The following is a 15,557-nucleotide window of genomic DNA, read 5'->3' as shown; positions in this document are numbered from 1 at the left end:
GCTACTGACTTCTGTTTTATTTATAGGGAATGGGGAAGTAACTGCCTAAATATATCTGAGTAGGCAGGAGATAGAGGAATTCTGTATGTGTTGCATTAATGAGGTTTGCCTTCAACGTTTGAAAATGATTGTTGCACTTCAGAGTAAGCCCTTTTAAAAAAGGTTACTCCAACACCTGGTTAGCACCTTTTGCTGTCTTCAAGGGCAGCATAAAAGTCAGGAATTAATTTTCTAAATCTTGTTGGCAGATTTGCTAAAACCTTTCTTTTCCTTAAGCATTCACAATATAGACCTGAAATGAGAGTTCATTCAGTTGTAACTTTTCTGTGATAGATCTGTGACTTAGGCTGGAGAGATTTGTTTGCTCTTTCTGCTATAAGGTTTTGCTCTGAGAAAATGGAGGATTGAATATAGATACCACTCATGGCACTTTCATGCAAACTCCAGCCTCTGTCCCTGCCATGAAACACTGTACCAGTACGAGAGGCAGTAGTTCTGATTTTCCAATTTTACGTAAGGAATCCTATTTGAGGATTATGTTGATAACCCCAAAATTAAACATTATTTTTAAAGCTCATATGTATGCTTTCATCTCCTTCTGGAATTATTATTAATTTGAAAATTTCCTGCTGTTTGGGGTGTTTTATATTGTTTTGGTAATGAGTGATAGTAGTGTTATTTAAAACATGGAATTGGAAAGGACTTCCTGTGGGAGGAAGATATCATTTAGTACTGCCTGTAAATATGCTTGCTTTGAGCTCCAGCTTAAAAATACTTCTATTCCCAGCACTGTTTCTAACAGGAATTCTATTTCAGAAGCCTTGTCAGCCCAAAGAATAAAAAAAAAATTATCTTCCTATTTTTTGCTGACTTGATCTTATGACAAAAGAAATTTTGAGGTTTAACAGATCATTTTCTTTTTCAATGCATACTGTTCTGCTGTTTTCACAGGAAGTGGTCCTATTTCTTCTCTGTCTTTGATGTGCTAAACAATGTGCCAAGATTTCTAGTGTCCTCTGTATTTATCCACTAGAAGCTTAAATTTTCTGCTCTTGTTACCAAAATCATGCAGTACTTTGGATGAGATCTTGCTGCATTGTCCAATTCTTATATCATTGCATCGTGGTCCTAAATTCCTTCCATTTTGCACCTCTTTAGATTTCTTACAGCTTCCTTGTAGAGTGTGATGATCTTGTATAGCCAGCAGATCCTTCACTTTCCCAGTTTTTTCCAAGAGATAAGCTGCTAGCTAATAGTAGAAAGATGCATGTTTTTTAATTAATTGTCCCCTAAATGCATGTATTTACAATTTGTGCTACTGAATTTAGTCCAATTTTTATTACAATCATCAAGTGCTCCTGTACATTATGTTAGTACTTTTCTCTTTTGATGGTGTCTCTTTATTTTTTTCTATTATCACTCTTATTTTTGTGCCAGAGTAATTAAAGAAAATGTTAAAGAGATTGCTGATTGCTGGGAAGTCCACTGGTAGCTTTTTTTAGTTACCTTCCTACTCAACATGCTCTAGCTTCATTTATTTACTGTGCAATGTTGTTATATTAATACTTTTACCAAATCCTAGATAGATGAAATGTATTGTGTCCTTTGTGTAGAAAATCGTGAGTTCTGGCTCATGTGCAGTGTCTGGTACAGTTCACTTCTGTTAGATCCATGATTTTTCTTAATTTTGCCTCCATATTTCTGTTTCTGTCATTTCCATAATTTTTTTCAAAACAATCTGAAATTCTGCATCCTAAAAATTAAAACAGTGGATCAGTAGTTATTTGGATTACTATTTTCCCTCCTTAATATGTTTTTCTTTGCTGTTTTTCAGTCATAGTGATGAAGACATAGATTTAAGTTGCCCAATCAAATAACAGAAATAATTGCCTTACTTTTTAGGAAAGTAGTAGTGCCCACTATTAGGAAAGTAGTAGTGCCCATTGTGCCATACTGAATGAGTATGAAGTGTTTGTTAACCATTTTGAACTATTTCTATGTGCTTTATGCTTTGTATGGAGGCTAAATGAATTAAAAAAAAAAGAGTAGTTTAAGATTTATAAACTACATAAATGAGTTGCTAATGTGTAATTGAAGTGGGAGCAGTTACAATTGTGTTTGAATCTCAAGTGAACAGTTCAATTTATCAGATTTCTCTTATATTAATTAAGGTAATTAGTTCTCTTTCTAATTTCATTAGTCTAATTTATAAGATTAATTTTTCCTATCAAGCCATTGCATGTTGACTTAAAATGTAAAGGAAGAATAAACCTGTGTTAAATTTGTATGGAATAGTTTGACTAAGCACTATATATCAACAAGAGTAATTAATAATAACTGTGTCATTGTGTATATTGATTCAGTGATCTCTTAATTAATATCATTCTGACCTAAGAAATAGTTTAATGGGTATTTATTATATTGATGGGTTTTAATGCTTTTTTGGCCTTATTTTTGTTTGTGTTAGGAATGTGTTTTGAGGACAAATTCTTAGATTGTGCTTACTTTAAACCCCATTACCTTGCAAGAAAATAATAATAGTGATGACAAACCTCACAGCAGAAGTTAGTTGAAGTGAGTAACTGATAAGATAACGTAGAACCTCCTGTGACTTAAAAACCTTAAATCACACGGTCTTTCAACGGACTTTGCACCTCTTCCTTCAAAGCAGCATTTTGGCTCTTAATGTGTGTCTTCCTTCCACCTGGAGGTCTTTTTCCCAGTCACCTGGGTCGGGGATTCCCAAGGTCTTGTCAATGAAGACTGATACACAGAAAGCATTTGGTATATCAGCCTTTCCTGTGTCCCCTCACCAGGGTTCCTTCTCCATTTAGTAGCAGGCCTTTTATTATTGATATATTTGAAGAAGTTCTTCTCGTTCTTGACATTCTTGACCAGTTTTAATTCCAGGTGGGCCTTAGCTTTTTTGTCTTAATGTCTGCTCACTCCAACAACATCTCTATATTCATTCCAAGTGGCCTGTCTCTACGTCTACCTCCTGTATATGTCCTGCTTTAGTGAGTTTTGATAGATGTTCCTTGTTCATCCATGCTGGTCTCTTGTCCCCTTTGCCCACTTTCTTGCTCATCAGGATGCACCATTCTTGAGCCTGGAGGAAGTGGTGCTTGAATATTGACCGTCTCTCTTGGACTCTTTTTTCCTGCAGAGCCTGTCTCCATGGGATTCTTCCAAAAACATCCCCAAAGATGCTAAAGTTAGCTCTCCAGCAGCCAAGAGTTGCAATTTGGCTTGTTGCCTTGCTTCCTTCATGCAGGATACCGAACTCCACAATCTCATGGTCATTGTAGCCAAGGCTGTCCCCAACATTCACACCTCTAAGAAGGCCTTCTTGTTCATTTGTATAAGGTTGAGCAACACACCATTCCTCATTGATGTCTTCCACCATCTCTGTCAAGAAGTTGTCAGTGCTTTACTCTTGGTGCTTTGCTGTTTTGTTGTTCTAGCAGATGTAAGGATGACTGAAGTTCCCTGTGAGAACCAGGGCCTGTGACCATGAGGCTGCTTCTACTTGTCTGTTAAAAGATTTCATCCACTTCCTTCTCCTCATCAGGTGGCCTGTAGCAAACACCCCAGTGTCACCCTTACTAGTCTGCCCTGTTATCCTAACATTTGAGCTCTGGACTCACTCATCATCTACCCCAAGAAGAGCTTGATACATTCCAGGTGTTGCCTGACATACAGCACCAATCCACCACTGTGCTTTCCAGGTCTGTCTTTTCTAAAAGCATGTAGCCCTTCATGACAATATTCCAGTCACACAAGCTATCCCATACCTCCATAACTGCAAGGAGGTCAAAGCCCCGTGACTGCATACACATGTAATTCCTTCTGTTTGTTCCTACTGTGTGCATTTGTCTACAGGCACTTCACAGAGGTATTTCAGTGTGTCAGTATCTCAGGGGGAGTGCAAGGGGGTGTCCCATAGTCCTGTCTTATGTCTTTGGCTGCTTGTACCTGCTGGAGGTATCCCCACTTAAACCTTATTTTGCTGTGTGCATGGTCACTGTAACTCTCCCCTTACCCCATCTTTCCTAGTTTAAAGCTCACTTTACCAGGTTGGCTTGGTAAAGATTTATTGCAAAATTTTTTGTGTGCTAATCTGTGAGGTGCATCAGTTTTGTATAGATTAGTCTGGTAAAGAATGCTCTCTACTTGCTATCCTTATGGACAGAAGGAGTTCTGCAAGCAATACTTCAAAAGAAACCTGGCAAATGTCCCGCAGTTTAAGCTGTCTAGAGCCTCTAGAAATTCAAGCTACTTTCAGTTGCTGAAACTTTAAGTGTTCAAGTATTTCTGGAAATTTATATTTTGATATGGCTTTGGACTGTGTGCTGTTTGAAAATATTCTTATATATCCCTTTTTAACCCAGAGCAGTAACTTCAGCCCAAGTATAGGTAACAATGTGTAGACATTAAAAACTGGTGTCCTGTTGGAGAGAGCAATGAGGAGGAAATGTTCTTGGAACACTTGTTGTATCGAGATGATGAGTGATGTCGTAATAGAGAAATGTTCTTGGCACTGGAAGATTTTTATAGGTACAGTACTTGGGCAGTGTGTAGTGCATAGCCCTTTGGAAAAGTATAAGACACTGCCCAAGAGATTACCTCCAGTATTGATGCCAGCTGCACAGATGCTTGGAAATCTTAACTGTCCAGATTGTGACTTACCACTCACATTGGGTTGCAGGCAACTTCAAAAAATGTTTATCGCAGAGTAAGTGGAAGAAGTCAGCCTGTCCAATCCAGAATATTCAGATAGTATGGATGCAGGTGGCACTTGCTTTAATTAGGGTACCATCACCATCCTTTCACAAATATGCAAAAATTTACACATTGGACTGTGCATTTGATTTTCCCTTTTAGAAGTCAAATAGAATTTTTTAAGTCCACTTTTCAGTTTGTTCATAATGCTATGGGTCAAAGCATTAGTAGTTAAGTAGTATAGAGTTAGCAAAAGGGCTAAAGTGACAATATGAATTATTACAACCTGTGTCAAATCTCTAAAAATAACAAAACATATTCTTGTGTGTCTTAGCAAACAGTCATGTAGTATTCAATAAGGAGTCTAAATCAGATAGAAACCTGGAAGGTAGCAATGTCAGGCTATTGTTTGGTTCTTACTCTAGTGTTCTACCATTTTGTCAGGTATGTAGCTGTATCATGCATGTTTCAACTTAGTTATCTTTGCTGACCTACACAATTACTTCCTTGAAAAATTCAAATAACTCCCCTTTTATTAAAAGCTAGCTTTTGTTTCTTTGCTACCCAGTTTCTCTGATTAAACCAATATTTTCTCTGTCTATTAGTAGATTACTTCTCTATGCATAGTATTAACTTGAAGATGAGTGTTGTTGACTAAAGGAAAAAGAAATTGTTTTAGCACCTTCCTGTAATTTTTCCAACTTGTCACATGTAAACATGTCTGGAAGATGACAATTTGTGAAATGACCTGCTGTATCCTACGTGCTGGGGTGGACTACATTTGTATTTTGGTTTAAAAATTGCTGTCTCTCTTGTACTGTAATAACCAAACAGTTTGTTGGTAACAAAATAACATTTGTTATATGTCATGTTTTTAGAACACTAAAAGGGCAAGCAGGATGTCATTTTTGAGGTAGTCAGCAGGAAATATGTGGTCTCTGGAATATCAGGGTTTTCATTAAGTGTGCTTCTTTTATGACCCAATGAAGAGCCATTTCCTATGCTGGAAACAGAAATAAGTGAATATTGCAAGCCCTGTGAACTAGGTCTGTAGGGGTAGGGAAAAACCCCTTCTGGACACCTAATCCTATGATCAGTTTGATTCAGATAACATATGGATGAAGATCCTGAGGGTGGGGTTTTTAAATTATTTTAAAAAAATAAATTTTCCTAAGTCAAATGTGTTACAACAGAGAATAGTAAGGAAGAGAAGGAATTATTCTTCTCCCTGGATGTGCCAGGGTACCAACATCCTTCTTTACTCATAGTCTCTCCTCTTGGAAACATTTCAAACATAAAACTACTTGAGATTCTTACCACAGGATAGAAGGGAAGGAGAGCAGAAAATGCTGTATCACTGATGTGAAGCGCATAACCCTACAGTTCTTGGGTAAAATCCAACCTTGGACATATCATTTTTATACTGTGTTTTTCTATTTCTTGAAAAATATCTGTATGTGCATACATAAACACACTCAAGCATAAAATCTTCAGTGGTTCTCTATAGCATTTGCCAGACACTGCTTTAGCAGATTATTATTTTTTACCTAAATGAAGCTGAAACTTCATTTAGAGGATCCAGACAGTTGTGTGTTGAATTTGGTACCAGAAGGCTGAAAACAGTTGAAAACATTTTGATATGGATTAACATCTATATTTTGAGAAGTCTTGGAACAATTGTGGTGTCTTAAGCCATCGTTTTAGCTTTGCTTTTAAACCTTTCCAATCTGTAAACTATTATTAATTGCTGTTAATAAACAGTGAAGGCTACATAATACCCTTGGTAAAGTTGGCTTTGAATTTGTCTAAACTGTCTTTGTAGCACCTGTGCTGAGGAAACTGATCTTCTGTATTTGATTTTTAAGGGAAATACATGCAGATGATGAATATTCTGAAACCTATTGCATTTGATGTGATCCACTTCATGTCCCAGCTCTTTGATTACTATCTGTATGCAGTCTATACATTTTTTGGCCGAAATGACATGGTAGGTAGAAGCATTTTTCATTTTCAAGTATCACTGTACACAGAGAATGAAAATAGAGAGGAGATCTCTTTGCTTAAAATACGTAATTCCCAGAAAAATTAGTGGCAATAAAATGGATTTGAATGTAGGAGTAAGAAAAGGCTGATTAGATCAGCAATAAGGGAAGGAAGTACTGGGAGCATTATTGTTAGTGAGACATTAATCATAGTATGTTTTGAATAGATAGATTCTCTATTCTTATATCCAGCACTATTGAAAAGGAGGAAAGACAATGTGAAATACCTAGAAGTGGTGGTAAAGAGTAGGTAGCAAAGGAGATTGCAGAAGGAGGGTGGTTTGATCCTAGACAGTGTAAGGTGATTGAATTTTTCTGTATGTATTTCTCTAGTTTACATAAGAACAGCAAATTTAGGAAAAGGGGGCCATGAAAGTTAAGTAGTAACTCAAGTTTAAGGAATTTGAAAGACACTTTTTCATATCTAGTATTCTTCTGCCAAACTACTTGCATTAATGAAAACAGTGGTTTTTTGAGTGATCTTGTAGTTGAAAAAAATGCTTGTTGGCAATGTCTTTACCTAACATAGATCAGCTGTCAATAGCTGCATGTAAAAACAACTTTCTCATATCTTGGCCCCTAAATTACTGCACAAGTAACAGTGTCGAGGGGTTCCAAATTCATCATCATTTGTTGGCAAATTGTAATGAATTTTCAAACTCAACATATGGTTCTAAAATGCTTTGAACTGTTTGGCAGGACAACTGTATTTGCAATTTGTGTTTACAAGATGGGTGGAGAGTTTTTTCCTTTTGTTGGGTTTTTTGCTTTGGTTTTTTTTGTTTGTTTGGGGTCTAGTTTGTTTTGTTTTCTTAAGATAATGGATTTCCATTGGCTTAGTTGCTGTGCTATTCACATTGTGTTGCATTTATTGTTATTTTTTTACACCTTCTGTTTTGTGTTTCTAAAGCCCATACCAGCTTCCTCACTCTGTGCTTCTAACAGAGAACAGCACAGTGCTAGGCAGGTAAATGTTCTAGCAGATGGGTGGTAAAATTGTGATGTTTTTGTACTGTGCCTAGTATTTGTTTTGACAGATTGTTTTCCATGGGAAACACAAGGGTTTATGATTGGAAGAAACCCTCTTGTTTGTAATGCTGCTTAAATGTCCTCACTCCCCATAGTGTTTCTAAACCTTTAGAAATTAGAGATGGGTGATGGTATGTGATTTAGACCACTCAGAGAGTTCCTGTTTTATTTTTGTTCAGAAAATAATGTCAAATGGGATTCTTATAGTATGCTGGTATAACTTCCTTAAATGTTTAAAATTATTTGTGAATATTATGGTTATTTGGTATATGTGAGTTAGTACACACATAAAGAGAGTGATTGGCTGTAGAGTTCATTGCCAGCTCAGTGAAAAACAGGGATTTAAAATACAAATGTTGAGTTCTATGTCTGTTCATAATGCTGTTGCTGCTTTCCGATCTTTGGGATTCTTATAGTATGCTGGTATAACTTCCTTAAATGTTTAAAATTATTTGTGAATATTATGGTTATTTGGTATATGTGAGTTAGTACACGCATAAGGAGTGTGATTGGCTATACAGAGTTCATTGCCAGCTCAGTGAAAACCAGGGATTTAAAATACATATGTTGAGTTCTATGTCTGTTCATGATGCTGTTGCTGCTTTCAGATCTCGTTCAAATCATTATCCTATGTAATCAGTATTTAGCTTTCTTCACTGCCAAAAATTAAACACTGTTGTAACAAGAATTGCTTTCAAACCTTTTTTTATTTGTGGGCTGCAAATTAAGCCTGCCTTGTCTCAAATTATGGAGCAAGAAAAGATTAAAAGAATGCCTGTATTTGAAATCTACTCACTAAAATTTACGACATTCATGAACATGCCACAAAATAGTTTTCCGTAGCAGAAACAAATTGAGGTGGGTTTTCTTTTTTTCAAAATACATATGTTGAGTTCTATGTCTGTTCATGATGCTGTTGCTGCTTTCAGATCTCGTTCAAATCATTATCCTATGTAATCAGTATTTAGCTTTCTTCACTGCCAAAAATTAAACAGTGTTGTAACAAGAATTGCTTTCAAAACTTTTTTTATTTGTGGGCTGCAAATTAAGCCTGCCTTGTCTCAAATTATGGAGCAAGAAAAGATTAAAAGAATGCCTGTATTTAAAATCTACTCACTAAAATTTAAGACATTCATGAACATGCCACAAAATAGTTTTCCTTAGCAGAAACAAATTGAGGTGGTTTTTTTTTTTTTTTTTTGTCAGGACATTGCACTAATTTATAAACTTACTTTTAAAAATAACTATAGGAGGTTATTATAAGAGGTAATTTCAATAAGAGGTTAATGATAAGAGGTGAAATTGGTGATGAACAGAATTATTCTGCAAATTGTTTAATGCTCTGCTTACTAGCCTTACTAGGTCATCAATTTATGGAATTTAAAACTCTATAGTTCTGCAAATAGAAATAGCAAAAAATTGTATGAATTGAGTCAGCTGTACTGATGAGTGTTCATGGTGGAGCCATGAGGTTCAGTTCTTGTGAACATGTCTCCTAGATCAAGTAGCAAAAAATTGTATGAATTGAGTCAGCTGTACTGATGAGTGAAATGTTCATGGTGGAGCCATGAGGTTTGGTTCTTAAGAACATGTCTCCTAGATCAAGTTATAGATTTCATCAGAGTGTACTTCCAGTGGGACTTCAACTCAGATGTAAACTGTCATTTAATATACAGAAGGACTGGGGCAGATGGACATTTTAAACTGGAAACTTTTGATGCAGTAAATGGGGACCTAAATTATACCTGTCTGTATTCAAACAGAGGGGAGGAGGTCACGTAAATTCAAATACTTCCTTTCCTGATTCAGCCCACTGAAAAGAAGTCTAATAATGCAGCATACAACAGTGCCCTACATATTGTTCAGCAAGTTGCCTTTTGGTGTGAATCACATACCAGAACTGTATTCAAATCCTTCCAGGTTGTTGACTTAAATTTGTGTTTGTTACATGTCCCAAGTTTGTATCCACTTTCTTTGTTGTGTTAGTTTGTTGGGGGGTTTTATTAACAGTAGAACATAAGAAGTTACAATAATTATGCATGTTAAATCAGACCCTCAGCTGTTATAATCCATTGCACTCAGCAGGAAATTAGTGTAGCTATATATATGTGTGTGTATATATATACAAATAAAATAAATACGTATATATAGCATAGTTGTATGTATATAACTATATATCCCAGCTGAGCATCAGCCCCATACACTCCTGAGCCGGGAACATGAAGATGGCACATTTCTGAGTTAGATCTTTGTAGACATTAAGTAATAATGACTGTTTATAAATATAAGTGGTTATAATTTTTACATATGCAAGATATATATTTGATTATTACGAGATATTGTATAGCTAGAAAGAGGAGTGAAAACCATTTGACTTAGGTGTGGTGTGAATGCAAGGCTCAGAGATGGTGTTGTGGGGGCACCATTCCAGGCTTATCACCCAAATGAGAAAATCTAGAGTCCTGCAGATAAATACATAATAACAATAAAAGATACTGGATCTTTTATTGGTATGAATGATACACTGTCATCTTCATGGAAGATAATTTGGTCATTCCTCACACCAGTGCAGAGTTGAGTGCTGTGACCTCTGTTGATTTTCTTTTAATTTTGTGTGGTTAAGATTCTGTGCTAAAATTTTAATGTAAGTAAGTTGTAGCTAGTCTTTGCAAGCTGAAGTTTTGCTGTATAGCACTAAAGTTTAAACCAAAGAGATTTTCTTTCCCAACTTAAGTAGAATGTATTTCTTCCAGTTTGAATCAACAGGACTGGGCCTCAGTAGCAGCAGATTACGCACCACGCTGAACAGAATCCAGGAGAGTCTGATTGATCTGGTAAGTACCTGGATGTTGTTAATGCTCAGTGGGATAGAGGTCTGTGTACGGCATTCAGGAATTGTATTTCATCATGGCTTTTTGATTTTTTTCCTCTTTTCACATTCAGTGTGAATGTATCTAATAAGTTGTCTCATAAAAGGCTTAGTTTCTTGAGGTAGAGGTTATTATTGTATGAAATCACTTTTTCCGATATACAGCAAAATGAATTAAATAGATTTTGCTAGATGTAATAGTGAAATTCGATATTTAAATCTTCTATTATGATTCATGTAATAAAGAGAGACATTCAGTATTATCCTTACCAAGAGACATTTTATAAAAAGAAATTGATGACTCATTTTTCTTCAGTAAAATAATAGCAAAAAAGTAAGCTCTCCTGAAGATTGTTCACCGTTCAGGGTGAGGTTGTATACTAAGACCTTCCTTAATTTTGGGGAACTTTCCAAAAAGTATTTTTTAGATTACATCCCATTGGTCATTTTGTGATTTATTTTCAAAGTGTGAAAAGTAAATATGGTGCTCTTGTCACACTGGTAGTAGATTACTGTCCTGCACAGGAGGATGGTAAAGGAGACTGTAGGTAGTTTTTGTGGATTCAGCTGGACAGCAAAGTTTATAAGGAAGTATTGCTAAAAACTACACCAGAAATGGAAGTTTGAAGTTTTCATACTCTACCTAAATATAAAACCCTTGAAATGTTGTGAAGAAATTTCCTCAGGGTATCATAAATGGCTTGTGTTGTAGTTAATACCATGGATGCTACAGGAAAGTTTTATTTTCTGAGGCTTCTATCTTAGAAAGAAGAAAAAGTTGTTCTACTCTGACTTGCACAAGGATTTGACACTCCAAGAAATGTACTTTATGCTTTTTTAATTCCTTGAATCATTATATCCAGTCCTAAACTGTTCTCTCAGAGAAGCATCTTAAAAGGCTTGGAGACCATTTCTTATACAGTCAGTAGAGGGAGCATAAGATAACTAATAACCCTAGGCCTCTGTAAAGGAGAAAAAGGCTTCTTGATATTCTTCTCAAAGGCAGTGTATGCAGAAAGAAAAATTAATTACAGGGAGTACTTGCAAATGAATCAGTTAAAGATTATGGAAAAATGGCAAGTTATGGAATTAATTCTTTAAATTTCTCTGTAGTGATGATTTCTGACAGTACTTTACAGACTTCATTTTTTTTAGTAGGTTAAATAATTGAAAACAAAATTCTAGGAGTGAAATGGAAAAATAACAGCAGTTTGTTTTGTTCCTCAGTCATTAATAGTACTGTAATAGATAATGTTATTGCCAATTGAAATTAGTAGCTATGTTCAATGTAAGATTTGAAAGAAGAAAGAAATCTTAGTTAACTGCTTAAAGACATTTCATGAGGTTTATGAATATCTTATGAACTTACGCCAATCTTATACTGTAAATGGAAGTTTTTCCCTTTTTTATTTATGAGGAAGTAAAAGTAGTCTGGATATTTTTGTTTATTGTTTGCTTATTTTTAAGAGTTTGTGAAAGTCAAGGTTCATTTTCATTGTGTCATAAAAAGGGCATTTCTCAAGACTGTATGGATGGTTCTGAACTGCTCAAGGGATTCCCCTATCTTATTTTAAATTTTTGTAAATTGCTTTCTGAAAGTATTCATGTTTGTGTTGTGGCATTTGGTTTCATGGCCTGGGAATTTAGGGTTGTTGCCTTGTCTTCTACCCATGGTAGCTTTATTAAGAGGTTAATTTCTGTCACATTTCAGTTCCTGATGGCAGCATCAATGTTTTATTTCCATAAAGATAGTCTGAATCTGACAATTCTGAGTCTGTGACCAAAACTTGGCCAGACTTGCCAAGATCAGAATTTCAGAAATCTGTCAGTGTCTGTGAAGTTTGAGCTACATGATCTATATCAAGACTCTTCAGTAATTTAGACTGTATCATTTCTAGCTTTCCTCTTGGACTTTCTCAATTTGAGTGAATGAAGGCCTCTTTGCTCAAATTTATTGTCAGGAGTTAGAGGAATAATTGGAGGATTGAGTGGCCACCCCCTCCAGCTATGTGTGGAATTCTGGTAATTTCTGTTTGGTATTGAATGAATGCTATCTAGTTTATACCAGATACCTTTTTTTAAAATAATAGTACTTTTGTTGTTATTCAGCTGGATTTTAAGTTTCCTTTGTTAAGGAAAAAGTGATGTGGATTGGGAGTTCCACTTCTGGCAAGTTAAAGCACTAAGTGTTCTTTCTTGCATTTTTGTAGCGTGTTCAGTACGAAGAGTATGGGGTTGATTGGAGGCATTCCCTGTAACTCCTTATGGAGCTGCTCTATTTTCCCATTATTACAGTGCAAGAAGTTTCTGTCCTTTAATATATACTGTGCTTACAGTATATTAACCATACTTGGAAAAGAAGTACTATCCCGGATTTTATTTGGACTGCTGAGCGACTAAGTCGGATTTCTGACTTGTGGCCAGTGTGGAAAAGGCTGCAGCAATCCGAAGCACTTCCTCTACTCTTCCCTGCATCCCTTCTCATGCATCACGTGCCTCCTGCTTCTGCTGGGGGTCCTTGTCCCCTCTGAGCAGGATTCAACTATAGCTGAATCAATTCTCCACTGTTTTTTTGCAGTCTAATACTTCATAGCAAAACCAACTGTACTCTATAAACTGCAGCAAGTTCTCCTGCAGTTTAGATTAATGTTTGACACAGTGAACAGGAAATAGCTGAAATGTGAACATGTGTTTAGTCCTGTTAATTTCTTTGCAAGGCAATGATGTGACCTCAGCTGTGATACATATTATTCAATGTCAGTATGTCTCTCCTACACTGATAAATGATAAACCACCTTATAGTAAGCAAAAACCCCCAAACAATAAACAATGACCAAACCGCTTCAGTTGGTAGTAAATGTGCTCCTGCTGGTCGTAATTGGGATGCAAAATCATTTTTTATTTGAACTTTTCTTAAAATTTTGGAGGTTCTGTATGGTGTAATCAAAATGACAGTGATGAAGGTCTTCATTATGACAATGATAAAAGGACTTAACTCTTTACAATTGAGCAAGCAGGTTCTTAAAACACTAGTGCTTTAGATGTGCTTCCAATCTCAGACTGTTACAAATTTAATAATAATGAAATCCAATTATGGCTCTTTTTAAAACACTGTACTGCTAGTACAGATACTGGTTTAAGTATGATCTGAATTTTATTTTGGTAAACAGACTTAGTTAAAAACAAATAAAAGGGGATTACCAATTAGCAAACCTTTATTTGCTTTCTTATAGTAAGTTTTGTGGAAGTGTGCTGACAGCTTACAGTGATTGAGTAAGCTGTTTTCTGTATGTAACCTCCTTGTCTTTACCTTAAAGAAATACCTCTAGGCTAAATCAAAAGTATAAGAAACAAAAGCACTGTGAGTATTTGTTTTAAAGTAGTTTAGGGTCCAGTTTAATTTCTGAGCGTTAAGAGAACAGTATGACTTTCAAAGATTTATTTGGCCACACCATACTGAACTTCATATGTGTATCTGAACTTCATCGTCGGGTCTTTGCACATCTAGCACAGAATAGCTTTCATACAGATTTCTGCTATGCAGCAGCTTCAGAGTTAGTAATTTAATAATTATTTCTGGATCCTCCAGAAGTAGCACTCTACAAACACTCTGCTCATTCATATAAGCAGATTGTATTAAACAGAAAACACAGAAAGAGAAGACTGAAAAGGGGATGAAGATGTGCTGTTCTTTCAGCCTCACTCAGATGTGGCTTAGATTAGGCTAAATACATCAAAACAAGCCCCTTTTTTGAGTGGCTTGTATCTCCTCACTGGCAGTTTTCTAGTCAGTGTGTAGAGGTACCTATACACATTATGTCCTTGTGTTTGTAATTTCTAACAGGAATGTGTTTTTACACAGTAATGATGTCCATATTAGTTCACTGTGAGCTTTAAGCCCCTGAGTACAAGGCATTAATCAGTTTGTTGTGTGCTTTGGTAGGAATAATTAGTGCTTTGGAAGGAAAATACTTTTGATTCCTTGCTTTTTCTGTTTTTAAGCAGCTTCCTTATCTTCAAAAAACGTAATGTAATCGTGATATTGCCGTTTCCTTTATCTTGTTTGTGAATGTCCCGTGTATGTAAATAGCTGCTGTGAGTGATATTGCTGCAAAAAGAGATTTGGGCACCAAATAACCATGGAATACTCATAAATAATTAATTGCAAACAGGTTTGCTCAAGCAAAACTGAAATTTAGAATGAAGTTTCTTAAAGTTACTGTGTCTTACAGCAGTAGAAAATCACTGTAGTAAAGTATCTAAGCATTGCAATACAATGTATGGTAGAGTAGATGGAAGGAATTACTAATATAAATGAGTATGGGTCAGTGTATTTTAGAATCTGTCTTTACTTTGGCTTTTGGACTCCTTCCCCAGGAGGAGTCTTTTGGCAGAGTCAGGTTAGAGATTGATGGTGCAGAGATTGAAAATGTAGGTTTTTCAGATATACAAATAAGATAAAGATGGGTAGGAATAATTTCTTTTTCTTCTTATCTGACTTCCCATCCCATTTTGGCTTTGACTCTTTTATCCTGTGGAATGGTACAATTCAGTTGCAGAAACAAATAGCTTGGTTTTACTTAAAATGTCACATCACAGGTTTGCATTACATAGTGTGGATGGGTTCCCTGTTATGTATTGTTTGGCAAAATATTAGTGGCAATCTCTGGAGTCTCTTGGCTGTGGAATTGTTTACCTGACAGGGCTGTGCCTAGCACAGGATGCAGCTTCTAAAGGGCACAGCTAAGGTCCTCAGTGAAATGGTAGCTGTGATTCTTGGTGAGGTTTTATTTAGCTGAAGATCTTGTGCAACATTTCTAATCCATGCTTGGTCTCCTGCTGCTTAAAAGGAAAAAAAAACCTGAAAAAAACCAAAGAATAAAACACAGTTTGTG

General features: G+C 35.9%; 1 protein-coding gene across 1 annotated transcript in view; it reads left to right on the top strand.

Moving 5' to 3' along the window:
- Window positions 1–15,557, top strand: part of VPS50 (VPS50 subunit of EARP/GARPII complex) — an 80,086-nt gene that overhangs the window by 47,008 nt on the left and 17,521 nt on the right. Inside the window, exons 21-22 of the mRNA XM_041408816.1 lie at window positions 6,588–6,709; window positions 10,547–10,627. Of these exons, the coding sequence (XP_041264750.1) occupies window positions 6,588–6,709; window positions 10,547–10,627 (203 nt within the window). The remainder of the gene's footprint in view (window positions 1–6,587; window positions 6,710–10,546; window positions 10,628–15,557) is intronic.

The sequence above is a fragment of the Onychostruthus taczanowskii genome, unplaced genomic scaffold (genome assembly GCF_017590055.1).
Source record: "Onychostruthus taczanowskii isolate IOZ18803 unplaced genomic scaffold, ASM1759005v1 scaffold3, whole genome shotgun sequence".
Lineage (NCBI taxonomy): Eukaryota > Metazoa > Chordata > Aves > Passeriformes > Passeridae > Onychostruthus > Onychostruthus taczanowskii.
This window is presented reverse-complemented; position numbering and strand designations above follow the sequence as displayed.